At 40.2% G+C, this 22,698-nt stretch overlaps 1 protein-coding gene and 1 long non-coding RNA gene across 3 annotated transcripts; one reads left to right on the top strand and one right to left on the bottom strand.

Annotated features, from left to right (window-relative positions):
* On the bottom strand, positions 4,909-7,610 carry LOC109727386. Its single transcript, XR_002220761.1, has 2 exons — positions 7,422-7,610; positions 4,909-5,174 (listed from the first exon to the last, which is right to left on the bottom strand). It is a non-coding gene; the product is annotated as an uncharacterized LOC109727386 (long non-coding RNA).
* LOC109727575 (65-kDa microtubule-associated protein 3-like) lies at positions 9,168-16,814 on the top strand. Of its 2 annotated transcripts, XM_020257724.1 has the most exons (11): positions 9,168-9,359; positions 10,143-10,349; positions 14,455-14,700; positions 14,806-15,015; positions 15,078-15,233; positions 15,328-15,448; positions 15,583-15,734; positions 15,817-15,901; positions 15,988-16,061; positions 16,175-16,249; positions 16,336-16,814. In XM_020257724.1, exons 1-11 carry the CDS (start codon positions 9,321-9,323, stop codon positions 16,570-16,572), a joined length of 1,602 nt encoding a protein of 533 aa, XP_020113313.1. In that variant the 5' UTR covers positions 9,168-9,320; the 3' UTR covers positions 16,573-16,814. The 2 variants fall into 2 exon arrangements, with proteins under 2 accessions (XP_020113313.1, XP_020113314.1); XM_020257725.1 differs by lacking the exon at positions 9,168-9,359 and having other exon boundaries at positions 10,231-10,349; positions 14,463-14,700.

The raw sequence follows: 22,698 nt of genomic DNA, 5'->3' as shown, positions 1-22,698 counted from the left end.
GAAGCTCTCCATCAAGGTGGAACTTGGGAGGAGCTTGACCTAAGGTGAGTTTTAGTATAAAGCCCATCTAGGGTTTGGATTTCCACTATGGAACTTAAGGTTTTGGAGCTTCTCTCTTGTTTAGAAGCAAAGTTGAGCCTTGAATACCATGAAAACCATGGTTTTCTGAAGGTGCTCTCATGGCGATCACCTAGGGTTTGTGTTAGATGCCCTAGGGTTGTTCCAAATGACTTAGTAATGGTATTAGAGAGCTTCCTAGATGATTCTAAGCTAATCTTTGCTAAGGGATGAGATCAATCTAGGAAAAATGGCAAAATGACATTGTTAGGGATCAAAATTGAGGCTTTTGTCATGGGTGGGTTTAAATATAAATTAACCCTATACAAACTTAATTGCTAGGTATACGAACACTTTGGTGAAGTCGGTTCGGCGATTCGTCGAGCCTACGCGAAGTTATTGAAGAAACAGACTGTTAAAGCTTCGTTTCCGCCTGGAGGGCCGAGGCGACGTCCAAAAATTATGAGAATGGATCCGGAGCATCTTGACATCAAGTTATAGACCTTTAATTTTCGGATCGTGAATTGGTGGCCATTCAGGTGGTCGCGCGAGAGTTCGGGCCGAACCGGGTCACGGGTGCCGCGGGAGGCCGATTGCAAGTGACTACAAGCAATCGGAAAGCGTTTTGAGGTGCGTTGTGTTTACCGAAGCGACTAGGTCGCCTCTATGTCTAAGAGTAATGTGGTTTCATATTGATGCATGTAAATGCTAGATGGATGCATGTAGTAAATGCTAAAGAGAATGCATGTGAGCATGTTGTGAAGAATGCATGTCAATGACATAATGTAAAATGCTAAGTAGATGCATATAACGTGATGTAGAAATACTAGAATGCATGACGAGTATAATATGTAAATGCTAGAAAGTTGCATGGATGCATGATTATATGATGCTAGGAGAGTGCATAATAATACATAAATGATTAGCATTATGAGGATGTGCTAGATTATATATGCATGTGAACTGTAGAATATTCGGTTGGACAACTAGCATGTCAAGTAGATCGAGTGGCATCGAACCTAATGTTAATAAACATAGGTTGAACAAGTGTGGCATGTAACCTAGTGTTAATAAATATAGGTTGAAAAAGTGTGGCATGTAACCTAGTGTTAATAAACATAGGTTGGATAAGTGTGGCACCGAACCTAGTGTTATTGAACATAGGTTGAATATGAACCTAGTGTCATGAACCTAGGATGGATAAGAATGAATATGAATCTAGTGTTAACGAACATAGGTTGTGGAATAAACCTAGAGTTAAAGTAAACCTAGGTTATGTGATAAAGCATCAAGCTTAGAGTCAAGTGGACCTAGGGTAGAAAGACCATTGGACCTAGATAGGTCGACACTATAGGGTTAAGACCAACCCTTGAATTATGTGAGATGGATTCCGGAATCCCAAAGCTTATAGAACACATCGAGAGTGGTGTGGGGCGTGTGCGACGATTTTGCCGCCAGCTGGCTAAGTCACAGAGGGCGGTAGGCTGTTGAGTAGCCAGAGCGCAGATTATCTGCAGTTGATTGACTTAAGACCGAGTCGAGTGGCATAGATGGCTAAGGTAAAGGTAACCTTAGGAAAGAATCGCCAATGAGCATAGTGTGACAAGGAAATAAAGTAAAGAACGGCTACAAGTAAAGAATGGCTACTAATATGAAGTAAAATCAATTAATCTACTTGCATGAGTTACAGTATTTGCATAATGTTCATATTGCTTTTGTGAGGCATGTTATCTGTTAGTTGCATAATAACATGATGATATATATTTGTAGATATTTTTGGACTAACATGATTGTAGTGCCTCCTTGGACCTATTGGCCGTACCCACTGGGAACCATGGAGTTGGTTCTCACCCCACGTTATTTTGGGGTGTTACAGGTACGCACATAAGCGGCGCAACGACGCGAGATAAAGGCGTAGCTCCGTAGATAGCGCCCTACCCAGAGACCAGAGATAGCAGTACCTCGAGTCGACATAGCCTAGGGGTAGAGGAAAATGAAAAGAACAAGATGAATGGATTAAACTTGTAATAAATTATTATAACTTGGATTGTATTCGGAAGTTGGAAAAATGTAATAATAATTGTGATGTAAAATGCACCTAAAGATGAATGTTGTAATAACTTAGTTGTTTTATATTTTTGATACTTTGTTATGCAATCTTTGGTTGAAATGTGTTCCTGGTTGGAACTTCGTGCATTGTATTGATTGCGACGCCTTGGACATACAGGGAAAACCCTGTCCGTTCGGTGGTCTGTTTGCGTGCCCGAACCCGACTAAATAGGCGGGGCACGGAGCGTGACAGTATCTCCATGGACTTCTTACGAGGCCTTCCGAGTACCCGACAGGGACACCACTACCTTTACATGGTGGTCGATCAATCCTCCAAAATGATATTACTTCTGCCGTTGAAGAAGACAATCACTAGCGAGGAAACTACGCAGCTATTCTTCGAACACATTTGGACACATTTTAGGCTACCAGCCTCGATTGTGTTTAACCGTGACAACGATTTTCTAAGCAACATTTGGTGGTCTTTGTTGTCCATGATGGGCACAAAGTTACAACAGAGCACGGCTTTCCATCCTCAAATCAATGGTCAAACAGAAGTGATCAGCCGAACAGTTGTACATCTGCTGTGAGGATATAAAGCTCGACAAGATGGGACGAGAGCTTTCCATACTTGCAGTTCACGTTCAATCGAGTTATACACAGTTCCACTGGCAAGACTCCTTTTGAGGTGTGCTTGGGTTACTTACCACCAAGCCTATTTGATTTGGCATTCACGGTCGAGCAACAGCAAACCACCAAGGAGAAAAATGAAATGGCGAAGGCACAGCGCTTCTTGGAGAGCATTCAAAAAATGCATAGTGAGGTGGAGCGACAAGTACGAAAATCTCAGTAGAATTATAAAGAACGACATAATCGACATCAAGTAAAAGGCGACTTCCAAGAGAGTGATCTCATCTGGCTCCATCTCAATAAAGAGCGATTGAAAGGCAATGGTAGAAAACTTAAACCCAGTCGTTATGAACCTTTCAAGATTCTAAGCAGAATTGGTGAGAATGCTTATCAATTAAAGTTGCCCACATACATGAAGATGTATTCAGTCGTCAATGTCAAAAACCTAAAGTCCTTCGAGCCATCAATGCTGGACGATGAGCCCGAAGAAATATTGCCAACCGTAGAAGAACTTGTGGTAGAACGCGAAGAGCGGCTAGCTGAGGATACTATTTTAGAATGTAAGATCACAATGACACACAAAGGTGAACGTGAATCGTTCCATGTCGGACAGAAAGGTCAAAAACTAAATGCCGCTAAGTGGTTCACAAGGAAAACTGGGGAAACTCAGTTTTCTTACTTGTAATTCTAGATCCAGCAGGTGATGGTTCCTCTCAAAATTAGAGAGCCATGATCCAGGACGATCAAACATTCTAGATAAGTTTCAACAATTGCGGATAAGGCAGAGGCCGTTCCAACTACTTCGGTTAAGATAAGGATCGAGGTGGTTTCAGTGAATCAGAAGAAGGATCAAAACTGTTAACCAAATTAGATAAGAATAAAGCCAATTTAGATAAGGATAAAATTATTATTTTAAATATTTTGTTCTTATCTTCTTATAAGCCTGAAGGCTATAAATAAAGGCCCTACTCGCTATTGTAAAGTCACTCCAATTTAGAGAGAGTTAATATATAAACTCTTCCACATAAAAAAAAAAAAAAATGTCTTTAATCTGGTTTCAAATATCCATAGGGAAGACGGTGCGACATTGCTTCCTCCTCTAACTGATCAGGAACAGCAGCCTCAGTGAGCTCACCACTATCAATGTCGCCCTATGGGTCAACACTGTCGGCGCCGGCTCCGTTGGTTGCCACTTCCCCACCAATGTTGTACTCATCGATTTATTTGGTCCCTCATCCCTGCTTTCACCCCCAGACGTCTCTGCCCATTCGAGGGCTCGCTCGACCCACCACTGTAGTGGAGAAGTTGGGGAAGAAGGAAAGTGGGAAAAGAGCTACCGGAGGAGAAGTTGGGGTGGGGGGTTTGGAGTGGCAACGGTGATGGGGGTGGGTGGTGACAGTGCGGGGAAAAAAGGACAAAGAGGGAGTCCCGTACGAGGATTACTTAACAAATTAACAGGAGAAGTTAATTGGGATAGTTAATTGGGTAGAGAAGGTAATTGAGAGGGATAAATTAGAATGGATTAACTATGAGATCTCCACGGATCTAAAAACAGATATGATAGTTCAGAACTTATGAGTACAATAGCTGCTATTAGTTATTATTATTTCCAACTATTATAATAAATCAAAGCACTTTTATAAACTCCTCAAATTAAAAATAAAAAATAATTCATATAGTCTGTCATACAAAATTTGACTTTTGCATTCGCTTTTCATATGCTACCATCTTTGATGCTTTGAAACCCTACAAAAAATCTTGTAAATGTTTTGAGACTTCGCTTATGATCTAACACTATAAAAAAATAAATAAAAACTCTTTTGAGTTGTTGGATTGCTAAAATGCCTAAACAATTGTGATTGAAAAATATATTTTCAAAATAAGTCTAAATAAGCAAGCCCCCTCTAACATTATATGGCAACTATTTTGAACCACAAGAATTTCAATCAATAATAATAGAAATAAAGAGAGAAAATCATAAAAACTAACTTCGTAATCTATATTGTCCGCATAGCATATATATATTGCAGCACCCCGATAGCGACAAGCACCACGGAGGTAAAATAGCTGCAGACCCGCCACATAACTTAAGATTGAAAACTTAAATATGTCCGGCGTTAATATCAACATCTCCACAATATAATAAAATAAAACAAACAATTCACAAATTTAAAACATCCCAAAGTTACCAACATAACGATTGGTTATCCAAAATACCATTCCATTTAAGCATACATAAAACTTCTAAATGGTTATGCCCTCAACTTAACAAGTAGCAAGTTTGTACAATTCATAGTCCCAATATGGCCTAATACATATCCAAAATGATTGTCCAAAATATAAAGATAAGATCTACATAATACAAAAATGTAGACGATCAACATGCTACTAGCTAACTATAGTCGTCGCCTCGCCCGATCTCATCTCAAAGGCCATGCCTGAAAAATTAGTAATATCCACATAATGAGAACTATTAACAATAGTTCCCAGTGGAAGCTCATCTAGATACAACAAGCCCCACTGGACCTAATAGTATGTGATCAACGGAAAGATAAACAATGATTAGAAATGATTATTAAACATACATATGAATCTATCATTATGATCAACAATAGCAACTATACTCAATAAGTAAATGGAAAAATCATAGGATAAGCATAATCAACTAGAAAAGACCCAACAAAAATCCAACTCGACCTACAATCGAGTAAATGCGTAAGCGCGGCACCCTGGCCTTGGGTGCAAAGCAAATCTCAACCCGGGGAGCAAAGGGCTTACCGCGTGGGGAGCGACCACCACCGGTAACCCACTCACGCCTTCTCTCACTCAAACTCCCACATCACAAGGAGCCATCCAAGATGGCCCGGGGAGTACCATAAGCATAGCGGCGAATCCAAATAGGGCCAATGTCCCAACAATCATGTTATTTTTTGGAATTAACAAATAATCAAGATTATGCTACCTTCCAATACAAATGCATACCCTCTACTAGTATAATGTGATAATAAGAGATATGCTAGAGTACAAGATCAACTTCCATTGCATTGTGAACCAAAAAATAAACAACGATGGCATAAGTTCTTAGATCAATAATTAAACATGCAACAAGAATTACGAAACATTCGATAGCAATATATATATGCATGCAGGATACTAAGAGGACCACTAAGGTTCATCATTTATAGATAAGGATTTCACCTCAAAATAAGAAAAGACCGATCTAAGACGTGGAAGGTTCGGCCGTAGGAGCTCCGGTGTGTGTGCCCGAAGTACCTAACATACAACTAATGAGTATCTCCATTAATCTTTTATTTTCTGTAATCCTAAATGATTTAGACTTATTTAAGTCCATCACTTTGACTATTATACTCTATTCTCGGATTAGAACAAAAGTCCATATTTCGGGAGCTCATAACTCTTTAAAAATAGATAAAAACCTGAAAATAACTCATTCAAACCCTATATAAGGGTTTGGGGTACTTAATTTTAACAAACGACACCTTAATGAGAAGTTTATACCCTTCGAAAACTAGCCGGAATAGTCCAACCCGAGAATAGCATAAATCGATCGAAATATTAGCAAACTAAATTTAAATTTGATCAAACAACTTAGCTCAATCGTACATTCATGCCCAATATCTTTGAACATGATAGACACTTCAATTTAAGGATTCTAAACTCTTAGAGCTTGTTTGGTTGAAGGGTGGAATTGGAATGGATAATGGAATGGGAATGAATTGGAATGGTAATTGGTATGGCCCACTCCCTCAAGACGTTTGGTTTATTTGTGGATTGGGAATTGGAATGAGTTATTCATATTTCATTGTTTGGTTCGTATAAACTAAAAAAATTATAGGATACTATAATACTAATTTTACTCTCAAATATAAATTTATATTATTTAAAATTTATGAAAAATATAATACTATTCTCTAATAAGTTTTCCAAAAAAAATATCAAATTTATTTTTAAAAACTTTTATTGATGTGGGTTAGGGATAGGGTTTTGAGAGAGGATAGTTTTTTTTTTTTTTTTGATGAGAAAGGAGTGAAGAGAAGGAGGTTGAGATGGTCACATGGGCTTCGAGAACTTAGTGGGCTTCCAGAATTAAATCTCAATCCGGGCTAGAAGACCGGAGTCAAGTTGAAGGCTAATGGGCCATTCCCATTCCAGTCCGGAATAGGAATCCCAAACCGATTCATGCGAACCAAACAAAATTAACCGGATTTGATTAAACCGATTCTCATTCCATACCCAAAATGGATGAACCAAACAAGCCCTTAAAATCAACTACAAAAACTTAATCTCGTAGTTGATCAAAATCCCAATTTTTGGAGCCTCATAACATGCAACAAACTCATCAAAACCTCTTAAAAGTAAAAGCAATTCATATAACTATGTATTGGCCCCTAAATTCAAGTAGAAAGAACTAAAAGTTAATTATCAAAATTTCATTTTGGGCTCTTAGGGTTCCAACCCTAAAATCACAAGAAAATTTCGTAATAGGGCAAAAACCCTCAATTTAGGGCTTCAATATTTAAATATAGTGTCATAGGATCTTCAAAAACTATACCCAATCCATCAAGGATAGCTTGGGACCTTCAAAGAGAATAGAAAAACATGCATGCAACTCAAAATATCCATTCTTTGATACTCACAAAGTACAAAACTGAAAATTTTCTTACTTTGTTCTCTAGCTCGAGTTTCAGCTTGAAAATGGGTCTCCTTCTCCAAAGGTTTTCCTCCTAAATCCCTTCAATTTGAAGGAAAAATCCTTCATCTCATTGCTAGGTAGAAGAGAGGAGAAATAGGGTATTGAGAGAAAGGGAAAATAGGAAAAAAAAGAAGGGAATGGGAATAGAAGAGCTTTTCTCTTCTCCCATTCAAACCAGCCCACTTAAGGGCGTTTTTGTAATTTTACTCAATATTTTCTTGGGAAAAAGTTATAGTTGGACCAATAGTTAGGGGTGGCAATCCAGCTCGCTGTTTGCGAACGAGCTCGTGTTCGGCTCGAAATGAGCTCGAGATCGGCTTGCTCGTTTAGTAAACGAGCTGAATACGAGCTGAATTTTTTAGCTCGTTTAATAAACGAGCTGAACACGAGCTGGGGTCAGCTCGCTCGTATTCGGCTCGATAACAGCTCGAATACATATATTTTATATTTATATAATTTATTTATATTTTATATATAAATAATATATGATATAATATATATTTTTATTATTTAACTTTAGCAAAAATAAAATATAAATGCGAGCTTAATTATAAAATATTACTATTTATATGTAAAGTTTCAACTATTAGATCAAAGTCTAATGGATAAGATTTTATAAATTATTTTTAATATATTTAATCAATCTTTTAATTATTTCGTTGTCGCAGCTAGTGAGCCAGCTGGTGTTCGACTTCGTTAAATAAACGAGCCGAACACAAGCTGAATTTTTCGACTCATACTTTAACGAGCCAGCTCGTGTGCTCGTTTAATAAACGAGCCGAACACGAGCCGACCCCAGCTCACTCGTGTTCGGCTCGTTTACACCCCTACCAATAGTTAACCAGCTAAATTGATAAGTTATATATTTAATTAGCAATTTTACCAAACTGCCCATAATAATTGGTGAAATCCCGAACTAGCTCGCAGTTTAGGACTGTATCGACGACTATTAGAAAAATTGCAATAACTCTTTCGTCTGATGTCCGTTTAAGGCGATTCAGGTTGCGTTAGAAAGATAACTCGATGATCTTTCCAACGAGACCAATTTTGCCTGAATCGGATGTCGATAACCTGGTTAAAAGTTTTTCCAAAGTGGCTGTTGGTGCAATGACAGATTAAACTCAATTGAGTTCAAATCATATAAAACTGGCTATAACCCTCAAAATCATTTTGGAATCTTTTTAAATACTTATAGTCAAATTTCGGGGCGTTACATATATATATATTCATTTGATTATTTCTACTACATGGTGAAAATTTGAACAGTAATTGTATATCTAAAAGTTTCCTCGTGTCTTAATATATAAAAGTATATAAAGAAATATAGAAAGATAAAAAAAAATACATAGTTTCTCCTTTTGACATCTTTATCGCCCCATTTTTCGCTTCATTCTCCAAAATCATCATTTTTTTTATTTAAAAAATACATTAAATAAGCTATTTTTAGAAAAATGAGGTTGTTTCCCTCACTTATGGCACCAACTATTGATCTAAGAAACCACCAAAACAAAATTCATTTCTTGTTTTTCTTTCTCTTCTCCCCATACCTTTTCTTTCTCTATTTTTTTTTTTTTCTTTCTCCATCTTTATTTTCCTTGACAAAATTTTTGAATCTATTTTTAGAAACATTTTTTTTCTTCTAATAATTTGGGCAGATAATTAAGATGATTCATTTGTTGAAAGAATTATTTATAAGAGAGAATTCGAGAGTCATTATTATTTTTTTTTAAAAGGCAAACGTGATATTGTTTATGCTTCTAATTGTTTATTAATTAGTCTCTACATCCTTTTTTTTCTTTTTCTTTTGCCTTAATTTTGAAAAATATCAATTAGGTCTACGAATAATTAAGTAATTGTTAAGCCTTCTGAAATGGCGACCGATGATGGATCTTTGTTGCATGAGCTTAAGGTATCGTTATCTCTCATTATCATCGTTGTCGTGGTTAATTATTCTTTTTCATACTTTGGTTATTGGTCCAACTTTATTTATTATGAAGGATGATAATTAATCTCCAATTTGAAAAAGATATAGTGCATGTGCTAATTTTATTGAATTCAAAAGGCTTGTTTAATTTATCATATACCAAAGAGAATTTCAATAATATTGGCTAGTTTGACATATCAATTTTAATTGTTCTCTTAAAATGCATGGTTCAAATATTGATTCTCATTTTTAATCCTTATATGATCTATATCCAATGTCACGAGTTACATGCATGATAAATGTATAATATGTGTTTAAGAACATTTAGTATTTTTAAAATTTTAAAATGCCTATATATGTAATTTGCTTGATCGAACAACTTGTGATGCAACTTGAACATTTTGATGACTCCTATATTAATTATAGGTCCAAAATTAGTAAAACTCAAAAAGTTTGCCTAGCTAATTAATTAAGAATCATTCTTAATGAATTAAGCTTAAAATTAAGAAAAGTATCTTTATACAGCTATATTTTGTATTTTTATTTTTATTTTAAATGATCTAATTATTTGAATAGTTCTGATATATTTTATTATATATACAGCAGGGACATAAAGTGATAGTAATTTCTTTTTTTAATTTCCTTATCCTCACATATAATAATATATTAAAAGTTTTAGAATTTGTTGTATCATTATATAAATTAATCTAGTGTGTCATCATATCCTGTCATATAGTTAATTATGTCTTTATTTGGAATTTGTTACAGATAATATGGGATGAAATTGGAGAATCAGAGACCGAAAGAAGTAAAATACTTCTTCAAATAAAACAAGAATGTTTGGAGGTTTATAAAAGAAAGGTTGACCAAGCCAAACTGCACCGGGCTCAATTACAAAAAGAAATTTGTACCTTAGAATCAGTTGTTACCGATGTTTGCTCTATATTGGGTGAGCCACAAATGCACATCCAACAGGTGCATCTCAACTTTTTATAGTCAGTAATTAAACAATTAGATATTTTTCATTTATCAATTCAAGGAGCAAATTTGTTAGTAAGGTATTTTATCTTTCTTTTAATTAGTAACAAAATATGGTAAAAAAAAGGATCGTTACAAGATCTAATAGCCATTTAACTTGCTATATATTTCCTTGAATCTCATATAGCTAGCTCATCTTTCTTTTCACTAATTTGTAGTATTAAGGCTTGGTTGCTTCTTAACATGCATCCTGTCTTTCTGAGAGGACGAAATTGTTGAAACTTTATAAGAAACTAAAATCGTACATTCTGCCATGATTTCGATTTCTGTATCCGAATTGTTGACGGTGATCCTTCCTCGTGGTTCGTCCTCGTTCCCTTATCCCCGGAGATGGAGCCGTCACAAACAATTGGATTAGGGTTAGACCAGGACTTCCGTATGTTACATATTTATATATAACTTGATGTAAGAATATTAAATCACGCCCGTCCATCAAGGACGTGTCCAGATACATTCTAACCGTAAGATCTACCATATCTTTATAGATCGACTTAAATAGATTGACCATATCTTTATGGATCGCCTTGAATATATCACGTGGGCCACATCCAACAGAAATGTCTTTAATTCCCTTTCTTCAATAGAATAAGTTCTCTTTCCTACACAAATTCTTGATTTATTCAATGTAAAATTTACTATAAATAGCTATTTTCTGTCACGCCCTGCGACCAACCGCCTATTTGGACCGGGTCGCGGCGCCACTGACAGACCGCCGAACGAACAGAGTTTTCCCTGTACGTCCAAGGCGTCGCAATCCAAACAATCAACGAATGTTCCAACTAGGAACGGATATCAATCCAGATTGCATAAGGAAGTATCAAATACATAAGCTACTTGCTATTACAAGCATTCATTTCATACAACATTTTACATCACAGTTTTTCTTTTACATTTGCTTGACTTCCAAATACAATCACATTATTACATTTAGTATAAGTTGGTTGTTGTCATTCCATTCTAACCCCTAGGCCCTGCTGACTCGGGGTACTGCTATCTCGGTCTCTCGGGTAGGGCGTTATCTACGAAGCTACACGCCCTTGCCTCGCGCCGTCGCGCCGCTCACCTATGTACCTGAAATACTTCGAAACAACGTGGGGTGAGAACCAACTCCATGGTTCCCAGTGGGTACGGCAACCCAAGGGAAAAACTCGACCGATAGGTCCGAGGAGGCACTGCAACATGTTAGTTCAATAATATACAGCAGATATATATATATATTCAATTGAAATACATGCCATGCCTCACGATATGCAATATGAAAATCATGCAACTCTATGCAACAACTAGTAGATCAATTGATTTTACTTTTTACTTGGCTACTCTTAGCTCTTGTCATTCACTCTACTACCTTAGGATTACACTCAAGTCCATTGGCTTCTAAGGTCTCTACTACCTTAGCACAAACCTCTATCTCTAGCTCATAAGGGTTCCGCTACCCTATCGAAGCTAACCATCCGACTCGGCTTCGAGTCAATCATCCGCGGATAGTCCGCGCACTGACTGCTCAACAGCCTACCGCCCTTTAAACTCAGCCTCTTAGCGGCAAAGTCGTCGCACACGCTGAACTCGACTCGAGTCACTTGACATAGCCATTCTGGCGGCGAATACGGCGTCCTTACCCAGCGAGGACTCAAGTCATGAAATAACCATTTGGCGGCGAACGTATCGCACCTCACCCAACAACAGTTCAAGTCACGACTCAGCCACCTGGCGGCGCACGCATCGTTCTTACCCAGCAATTGTTTCAGTCGATCCTGGCGGTCTGATCCTCAATCGGCTTAACCATCCAGCGGTGAAATCGTCGCACAAACGCCACGTCAATGGTTAAAGCCCCGGGCGGTGATCTCCATGTGATCGCCCCCAATCCTCCCTCGGTATCAATCTCGGCGGCGAAGTCGTCGCACAAACGCCCTAGCTTCTACCAGGGTCATCACAAGTCATGGGATTCCGGAATCCACTTTCTACAGGTCGAGGGTCCATAGCCAACCCTATGCTGTCGACCTAGCTCATCCTAGTGGCTAGTACCACTATGCTCAACAACCTAGGTTCCAACACTCTAGGTTCTATGTTCATGTCACATAACCTAGATACAATCTCTAGGTTCTCGTCATCTTTACCTAGATGTCCACTTCTAGGTTTACTAGATCGACCTATGTTTGCTAACACTAGGTTCGATGCCACACCTAGACTTGTTCGACTCTAGGTTCACTCATTTAACCTATGTTCTTTAACACTAGGTTAGGTGCCACTCGATCTAATTGACATTCTAATTGTCCAATCGAGTACTTTATTGTTCTCATGTCAATCAACTCTACACTTCTAGAGTTACCATTTAGTTTACATGCATATATATATATAGTCATGCTACTCATGCACTCATGCGATCCTCTAGCATTTATACATCATGTTCATCAGGCATTCCACTTAGCATTTTAATATATGCATCATCTACGTCATTTTATTAACATGCATCAATATGAAACCGTATGTTCTTAGACATAAAGGGCGACCTAATCGCTTCGGTAAGCACAACCCACCTTAGCTAGCTTTCCGATTGCTTGTCGATACTTGCAATCGGCCTCCCGCGGCACTCGGCACCCGTTTGGTCCCGATCTTGTAGTTGCACTCCAATAGCGCGTCGCTTCGCCGTTTTGAGAGCTAAAGGTCTTCGCCTCGCCGTTACGATGCTCGGGACCGATTTCACGATTTATGGACGTCGCCTCAGCCTTCCAGGTGGAAACGAAGCTCCAAGCGTCCCTTTCTTCAATATCTTTGTAACGGCTCATCGGATTGCCAAACCGTCTTTGCCAACGTGTTTCGTTACCTACCAATTAGGTTTACGAAGGGTCAAATGAGATCAAACCCATCTATTTACAAAAACCCTCTTTGGATGCCCTAGAATGCCATTACTACCATTTCCCCCAAATCCCCTCATGATTTGGGTATAATCCATCTAGATAGCATGCTTGGGTATCAAAAATACCATTTCTAGGGTTTAAAAACTCAACCCTAAGGATCTACCATGAGAGGGCTAAGAAGCTTATCTCTCCAAGAGCTCCAAGGTGAGGAGAGGAAGAGAAGAAAATGGAGATGATCTCCTCCAAGCTCTACTCCTTCTCCTTCTTCTCCTTCCCTTCTCTTTTTCTTCTTCTCTTCTTCTCTTCTCTTCTCTTTCTTCTCTTTTTCTTTTTCACGAACAGAGAGAGGGAGAGAGGCGGTGGGAGAGTAAGGGAGAGAGGGAGAGAGAGAAATACCTCTCTAATAACCCCTCATATGGCCATTTTGCACATAAGCCCCTCCACTTTTCCATCTCTCAACTTGCCCTTACTGGGCATTTTTCGCCCAGAGGGACCGGTCTCCCCGACCTGGGACCGGTCCCCGAGAGCTCCCCCCGATGTCACGCGTTCGGGAACCGGTCTCTCCCTAAGAGACCGGTCCCCCGGAGACCGGTCCACCCACCAGAGACCAGTCCCGGAAAGCTCATCTCGCCGGACTTAGCCAATTTTTGGCTCTTCTCACTGGTGTCACCTGCGGGGACCGGTCCCCCTACTGCCAGGGACCGGTTGCCTTAGCAACCCCGCAACCTTCGGCTGGTGGGACCGGTCTCTCCAGCCAGAGACCGGTCCCCGAGAGCAAATCTGCCAAAGATGCAGATTTTGCATCCTCGCTCTCGCGGACTCCATTCCAATGCACTTATTGGGTTTCGTGCATCCTTAGCTTTTCCAAAGCTTACCAACTCGACCATTAGTCGATTCTGGATAAAGTGCAACTCTCGAATTTCGAGAATTCACATTGTTACATTTTCAAAAGTGTGTCGGAGCTTTATTCAACTAAATTAAACATCAAAATAAAAATTCTTCTATTCTTTTTCCTTTTTTTTTGTTCATGTCAACTTTCGTGTGCAGGTTTACATGTATAATTACATTTTAAATTTGTATTGAGTAACCAAAACTTTGTAAAAATGGTTAGAAATATTAATTTCATAGTTATCAATTTACTTATATTGTTCTTATTTGTTTATTACATAAGCTTTTTTGACTAGTGCAACAGGAATACAAGAAGCTTAAAAGAAGAGCTCAAGTTGATTGGTGAACAACTCAATGAGATGCGTAAGAAGAAAGACAATAGAAAAGATCAGTTCCTTAAACTAGCAGAGCAAATAAAGAAAATACTAATTGAGATTAGACCGAAAGATAACCCAACAGAAGTTATTATTAACGATGCCGATTTATCGATCGGAAAGCTCGAAGAATTGAATAAACAGCTACAGCTACTCGAAATAGAGAAGGTTTGACCTCATTTAATAATACAAATACCTTATTGCCATACCATAAGATCAATAAACTGTATGAATTTTTCACAAGTTATTTTGCTCCTTTCTTTATTGTCATAGGCCGATCGCTTGAAGCAAGTCGCCGACCACTTGAACACCATCAATTCTCTATGTTTAGTTCTTGGTACAGATTTTAACCAAATAATCAAAGAGCTAGAATTTTGTTTTTCTGAAATTGAAGGACCCAAAAATATTAGCGATGATGCGATTGAAATGCTGGTTTCTCAAATTCAAAAGTTAAGAGAGGTTAAGAGAAAGAGAATAGAGAAGGTAAGAACTTCAATAAATAGTTACTTTTGTTTATTCTTTTGGATATTAACATTTTATGATAGCTTCAAGATCTTGCCACTACTATGTTGGAGCTGTGGCATCTAATGGATACACCAATCGAAGAGCAACAAAAATTTCTAAGTGTCACATGCAACATAGCTGCTTCAGAACATGAAATAGCAGAGCCAAATGCTCTTTCAATAGGGTTTATAAATAATGTAAGTGCATTATTTCATACCATAGTTATACCTTGTGTTTACTTAGTGGCAGTAATTATTCAATCTTGAGAGTTATATTAACTCTAAAACACAGGTTGGAACAGAAGTAATGAGACTTGAAGAGTTAAAAGCTAGCAAAATGAAGGAACTTGTTGCGAAGAAAAAGATAGAGCTAGAAGAGCTTCGCAAACGAGCACATGTAGTCGAAGCAAAAGGTGATATTAATTGACTCTACTTTTGAAAATCTTCAAGTTAGAAAAAAGTCTCCTCACCGATCGACGTTAGATTATAAATTTTTCGATAGTTGAAAATTTTCTCCTCTCAAAGTACTTTATTCGTGATATTACAGAAATTGTTGACCCCTCTATGGCACTAGAGCAAATCGAATTACAAATTTCTATCACTAAAGAAGAAGCATTTAGCAGGAAGGAGATTCTTGAAAGGGTTGAAAAATGGCTCGCTGCTTGTGACGAAGAGTCATGGCTTGAAGAGTACAATAGAGTATGTTTCATTTCTAATTTATATTTGCAAGCTTTTGGATAAATAGATCTTATATATCTTTCTCACATTTAGTGTTATTTAGGACGAAAATCGTTATACAGGAAGAGGAGTCCATCTCGCACTTAAGCGTGCTGAAAAAGCTCGTATTCTAGTTAGCAAAATCCCAGGTTGGCATACACTTCTAATGCATAAACAATCTATGTTAAAGTGTAAATTTAATATATTTTCGATCTTATTTCTTTACTTGGAGCAGCAATGGTGGAGGCTTTAGTTGCAAAAACTACAGCTTGGGAGATGGAGAGAGGAACCAAATTTATATATGATGGTGTAAGCTAAATTAGTCAATGTTGTTCTAATAACTATATATCAATTGAATACGAATCACCGAATTGACCTTAATTTGTTGTTTGTTATGCGCACTTTCTTTACACATTATGCAGGCCCGACTTCTAACTATGCTTAACGAATACACGACTTTGAGGCAGGATAAAGAACAAGAAAGGAAACGACAACGGGTAGGTATTGCTATAGCTATGAAAATGAATCAAAGATACTTCATCTCTCTATATTAATTTTGATAATATGATGATCGATATTGCAGGAACAGAAAAGACTTCATGGAATAACTGAGCAAGAAACATTTGTCGGCGCCAAATCAAGCTCATTGAAAAACTTGAAGAAGGTAACAAGAACATTCTCTGCAGGCCATAATAGAAGCTCATCTCTTGGAGGAGTTACGCAACCTCTACAGTCATTAAGACCCGATTCGCCATTATCCACGAAATCTCCGAGGTCAGCGAGAAAGAGTGATGAAGGAATCGCACTACCAACTAGTTAGAATTTTTTGTGAGAATTAAACCAAGATGTCATGGCCATGCATGCCTTTAAAAGCTTCGTTACTTTAGTTTCAAACTGACATCATGCCAGCGACGTCGACGTAAGATGTCACTAAATTATAATATCTTGAAGAGCATAAAGGCAACTTTGTATCGCTCTAAACTTAAGCATGTAAAAATATATATAACGAAACAATCTTGTAAATCAGAGATGGATATAGTTTTTTATTTAGAGATGGCACAATGCTCATAGAAAAAAATTGTAGCTATAACAAGATAAGTAAAAAAACCGAACTACTTCAATGTATAAGTAATACTTGTTCTATTTCATTTTTGTGATTTGGTATCTAAATTTTGTTCACTTACATACTAAAGTCTCTAAATTTTATGCACATTACAATTTCATTTCTAACCATTTGAGAAAGTTAATTTAGGTTGTTTGACATTTTGTAATGAAATAACTTTTTAACCCAGTTCATATAAGTTGAAACAAATGAGTTATAATTCTAAAAATTCACGCATATTGCATTCTCATCCAAGATGTAAAAAGAGAATTAGCATAAACTTTAAATTGCCCTCCTATGGTATAGCTTTTCACTTATCACCTTGTGGTACAAAATTTTTACTTTGGCTCATTGTGGTTTTACTCATTTTCACTTTATCACCACATGGTTTAAAAGTTTCACCTTGCCCCTTGCACATTTTTTACTCTGCCACTCTATTTGACATAGTTTTTTGATGAAATAAAAATTAAATCATGTGGGGGTGTGAGGACTGAGAATTTGGCTGTGTAGCTAAACTCTTTGTTGATAATGTTTTTATGTATAATTTAATTACATAAGCACTCGTCAAGTTTCAGGAGAAAACGAGTTAGGATGGAGACGTTACGCGACCTTTACTAATCACTTAAAGTGAATAGTAACTCGATTTTCCGGAGAGGCCAATGAGTGGAGATGGCTTCTGGTGTGTATTGGACTCCGTTTATATGATCCAATAGCTCATTTTCAACAGTTCGACTGTCCTGGACCCAATGGCACTGACGGATTTGGGTTTTGATGCATAGTTTTTCGAGAAAAAGGAACTTTATCGCAAAGAGGGTTTTTGTTCTTTGTTGTTCTTGCATTGTAAAACTTCTCGTGCTCCGTGCGTGTGTCCTATTGTAGGGTGGAGGATGTTTCTGGTGCCTACCAATGGTAGGGAATTCAAATTCGAATGTGAATTTGAGGTTTATTTGATTTACACATATATATATGTGTGGTTTTTGGTAATTAGAGAGAGGATGGCTTTCGTCGCAAATCAGCGACCAATTCGAACAAAACAAAATTGTGAGTTCGATGTCCCAGTCGTGCTGAACGCGCTGGCACAGTCCGTTCGCAAATCCGACAGACTGATCACCAAATATCACTCGTTTACTGAAGAAGGGTCGAATTGATGTTTTCGCATTTCACGCGAAACCCGCTATTTTTATGCGCGGAATTCTATGAAACTCAGCGGGCTGATACGCGAGGTTGTCATACACACACGGTCAGGACCTCAGCGAAAATACCGCATTTTGGAGGGAGGTACGCGCGAAGTCGGCATGCTATAAAGATGGAAACCCTAACCCTAGCCCTTGCCACCCTCAGCTGAGATCCAAGCCGCCTTCCCCTCCCCCTGCTCATCTCCCTGCGTGCAACCGCAGCCGCAGCCGCCGCCGCCAACCTGCCCCAGCTGGCCGGGGCTGCCAAGCCTTCCCTCCTCTCCTCCCTTACCACCCTCATCTTCCTCTCTTCCTCTCGGGCTGGAGATGAAGCCGAGATTGCCCTGCCTCCTCTGCTTGCCGCCGGCGTCGCCCCGACCCCAGTCGATGCTTCCCTGGCCGTCGCTCCCCCGTCGTGCACCGCCGCTACACCTGCGGTCTGCAGGGAGCGGCTAAAGCACACGTTCATGGTAGGATCTTGCACGGGATCTCCAACGCGCATCCCGAAGGTCGCCCCACCTTCCTCTCGGCACTCCGGCAACCCCGCACCCGATCGGCGCAGTCACCACCGCCACCGCGCGCCCAGGAAGCCGCCGCAGCTTCCTCTGCCATATCTGTGTGTGTTGCGGCCGAGGCTTCGTCACATGCCGCCTCGTCGTCGCCCGTCGTCCCGCTCCCTTTCCTCGCGACTCCTGCAGTGCCCGGCGCCCTTCCCCGTCCTCTCCGAGGCCTCGCCGTTGTCGGGGATGAAGGCCTGAGCATTCCTTCAGCTAATGCGGGCTCGGGATGCTCCCATGCCGCTCCGCCTTCCGCCGCCGGCCAGCGTGAGCGCCAGCTCTCCCTGGTCGGCCGCACTCGTCCGTCGCCGGCGCCCCCGCCACCGGAGCTCCCTGTCGACCAGACTAAGGTCGTGTTCTCCACGGGTTCCTATGGCTAGGGCATCATTTCCCACCACCGCCGCCGCCTTCCGTCGCCAGCCGACGCGTGCCCCGACCTCCCCCTGCCGGCCACAGCCGCCTGCTACCGGCGTGCCAACCGTCGGCCAACCCAAGCTCCCGTGACCCGGTAAGCTTTTATTTAGCTGGTTTGCGCAGTACTTCGAGTTCGAGTTGCTATTCCGGCAACCCAAGGGCACCCCGACGCTTTCGGAAGTGAGCACGACGATCGCCGACCAGTGCCGATCATCGTGCTCATCTCCTTTGGGGTCAGTAAGGCCCCAGTTTGTGAGTTAAGCACTGTTTAGGTTCAGCGCGCGCAGTTCACTGATTTTTGTGTCGCTCCCGCGCTCTCCACAGTGGATGGCCATGCTCCGAATCATGAGCACGGCCTCCGGCACGTCGAGACCTATCAGCGTGTGTCTCGGCCAGCCTAAAAAATTCTCGGTTTGTGCGGTCGAGCCGTAAAACCTCAAAAATCACATAAAATAATGTGATTTTATGTGATTGTAGGGACTTTTATGCAAATGTACACTTCGTGGCTGCTATGGGCAGTGTGTGCGGGTGGCAGGTGATCTCTGGACTGATTGTCCAAGGTCCGAGGCCTTTGTGGAAATCGAATATCGATTTTCGGTGCATTTTACGACGAAATTCGCCAACGGAGCGCAGTTTCGGTTCGGATTTCTTTCGACAATGCATTAGTGTACTATACTTTGTCGCTGAGCCTTATTGGCTAGTTACTTACATCGTTTTGTGGGTTCGGAGACGACGGGGGCGCGAATGTGCGTTCCGGTGTCGAAATTGACACTTTCGGGAACCTGAATCTGAACGGTTATCCAACGATAATCGTTTCTATCTGAGTTTACGTGTTTGCTGCCAGGACACCTTTATTATGGTGTTGTGTGGGTCTCAGCGGAGTCCCGGTGCGATTTTCGGGACTACCGGCGAGTTACGGTAATCGGTTTTGGAAAACCGATTCCCGTGGGATTAATTGTGGGGTTGTGAGTTTACTGTTTCATATACATGGGTTGGATTCTAACCCGGTGGACCCTCCGTAGGTCCGGTTGACATTCTTCCACAGTCGAAAGACAAGCGCGTTATTCATATAAGTGGGTACTTCGATCCGAAGTTGGTCTAGTGGTGCACGCTCGATGATATTCTCTCTACCCTATCTCTCTTATTACAGTTGTTTACCATTGTTGAGCCTGATACCATGTGGACCTTTATGTATTGCTCTACTTAGTGTTTTTCTATTCTTGCTTTCATTATCTAGAGATAGAGCGAGCATTGTTTGCACCTCGTCCATTGTGACACTCTTGTGACCTTGTCAGTCGGTTCCATGACTTTGTCGTTTGATGACTTATGAGGTCGGTATACCCTGAGGGGTAGGATTGTCAACTAGTTGCCGACGGATGGTTATAGATGACATGATATGATTTGACATTAGTTGACTTCATAGTCGGTAACACTCGTATCCTTACATGACATTATTTTACATTAGTTGACTTCGTGGTCGGTGACATTTCTAGTAGTCTATTGCATGACTTGCTCTGTTTTATCTGATTGGTCGGTGATATTTTTCTATCATTGAGATAGAGGTTGACCTGGCTGGTCGATTACTCTTTGTTGGACTTTACTTCGGCTATTCGCCGACAGTGGGCTATTGAGCATATTGCATCGATCGCCACTGCTCATATGCATTTCACATACACCAGCGATCTAATCCACCGCAGGAGGGTGTTCTTTTTCAGAAAAGTGGTTAATAATGCCAGCCCGTGAGCCCAGAGGCCTAGTCTGGGTTATATGCAGATAAAGAGCTCAGCAGTCATTTGCTGGGTCATATACCAGGGAGACACCAGCGGCCTATTGCTCAGGTCATATCTCTACTAGAGCGGTTGTGGCATAGCCTAAGGTCTTCGGACCGATATGGCGGCTTTTGGATTGGGTATTTTTGAGACCGATCGTCCGGTTGACGCATACTTATACTTTATTCTGTATTACAGTAGCGGTCATTGCATGCATACTTACAGTTCTTTTCTTTATGCTTGTCTTGCTACTGTAGTTATGATATCCATGTATGCATTCTGTTCTACTTTACAGTAGTAGTAGTTATATGTTCTATTTCTGTTCTTTTTCCTTCCGGTATTATTGCCACTATATTTGTGATATCTGCTCATGACTTCGTTTATCAAGTCCTGTACCGGTGAGTACTCCTCGCCTTCGTCGGCTTGCGGTGCCCACTGGGAAAGGAGACATGTGTACATGTTCTCACCCCCTACCATTTTTCAGGTGACGTTGCTGGTCCGAGTCAGGACGAGACATGAGGCACATTCTTAGTGGTCAATAGAATTTCCGGCCCGGTGATATTGATTTAGTTTCTTACCCTATCTCCTTAGAACAAATGATTTAGACATTATGGTTCAGTGGTTTTATTTCGGTTGAATGTTTATGGATTTATAAAATTAAACATTGTGGCTTTTATAATTATTTGTGAGTTGAGAAAATAGTTTTCTACCCCTCGTGGTAGCTTGTTTTTAAAGAAAAAGGTTTCCGAGTGGAAAACGATTTTTTAAAAGGTTTTCTATGAAATGAAATGAATGTTGTATGTTGAATGGATGTTGGTTGTACTTGTACTCATGCGACGCCATACAAATACAGAGAAGGTTCTGTCCGTGTGGACAGTGGGCTTTTCTGTATTTGTGGTGGGCCTGTTACCCTTGGATCAAGGCTTTCAAAAAAAAAAAAAATTGGCACATCCATTGATTTTAAAACTTCAAAGGGACCCCGGGGCATGACAGTGGGCAAAGTGAAATTTAAACCATAGGGTGGCAATATGAGACCCCAAAATTTGGAATAATCCTATATATAAGATATAATAGGACTAAACCTCTAAACCTGACTATCGCATGTTAGGTGGTGGCTAGACTCAAGAGATTAAAAGGATTAATCATACTAAAACTAGAGTAGTTTCTAAGATGGGTGATACCCTAGGAAGTGGGGCATTACATTTGGTATTCGGCTAAGGCTTGGGAGACGAGTCTCACATTGCATAGTGCTTGTGAGTTTCTTCATCCAACTATAGCATATTGGGCGGTAGTTAAGTCCAAGAGATTAAGAAGGTGAAATGTGTTAGAACTAGAGTAGTTCTAGGATAGGTGACCCTATTAGGAAGTGGGGCGGCTCCCCAACTAACAATTGTTGTAGGTGGAGAGTGGCTTCCCATGAAGTGGGCTAAGGCTAAGGCTGAGGCTAGTGAGATGATTCTCACATTGCCTGGTGGTTGTAAGTTTTTAAACCTGGCTATAGCATTTTGGGCAGTGGCTAGACCCAAAAGGTTAAGAGAGTTAAGCGTGCTTTGACTAGAGTAATCCTAGAATGGGTGAACCCATGAAAAATGGGGCATCACAGTTGGTATCGGAACCAAAATTACCAGCCAGGAGTGTGAGATAAGTCTCGGCTGAGCCAGGGCGATACAACAAACAAAGTAAGGCTCTCTGGCTGATGACTGTTACAAGTGGACCGCAATTCCCTGCAAGGTCGGCTAATACTAGCTAGACGAGTCTCACATCACCTGGTACTTGTGAGTGTTCTTGAGCCTAATGAGGATGTCAAGGCCTAAGGAAGGGAAGGGAATGTGAGATCCCAGGATTTGTAATAGTCCTATATATAAGGTATAATAGGATTAAACCTCTTAACCCGACTATAGCATGTTTGGCGGTGAATAGGCCCAAGAG

This window comes from Ananas comosus, linkage group 22 (genome assembly GCF_001540865.1).
Source record: "Ananas comosus cultivar F153 linkage group 22, ASM154086v1, whole genome shotgun sequence".
Taxonomy (NCBI): Eukaryota; Viridiplantae; Streptophyta; class Magnoliopsida; order Poales; family Bromeliaceae; genus Ananas; species Ananas comosus.
The sequence above is the reverse complement of the archived record's forward strand: the minus strand, read 5'-3'. Positions and strand labels throughout refer to the sequence as shown.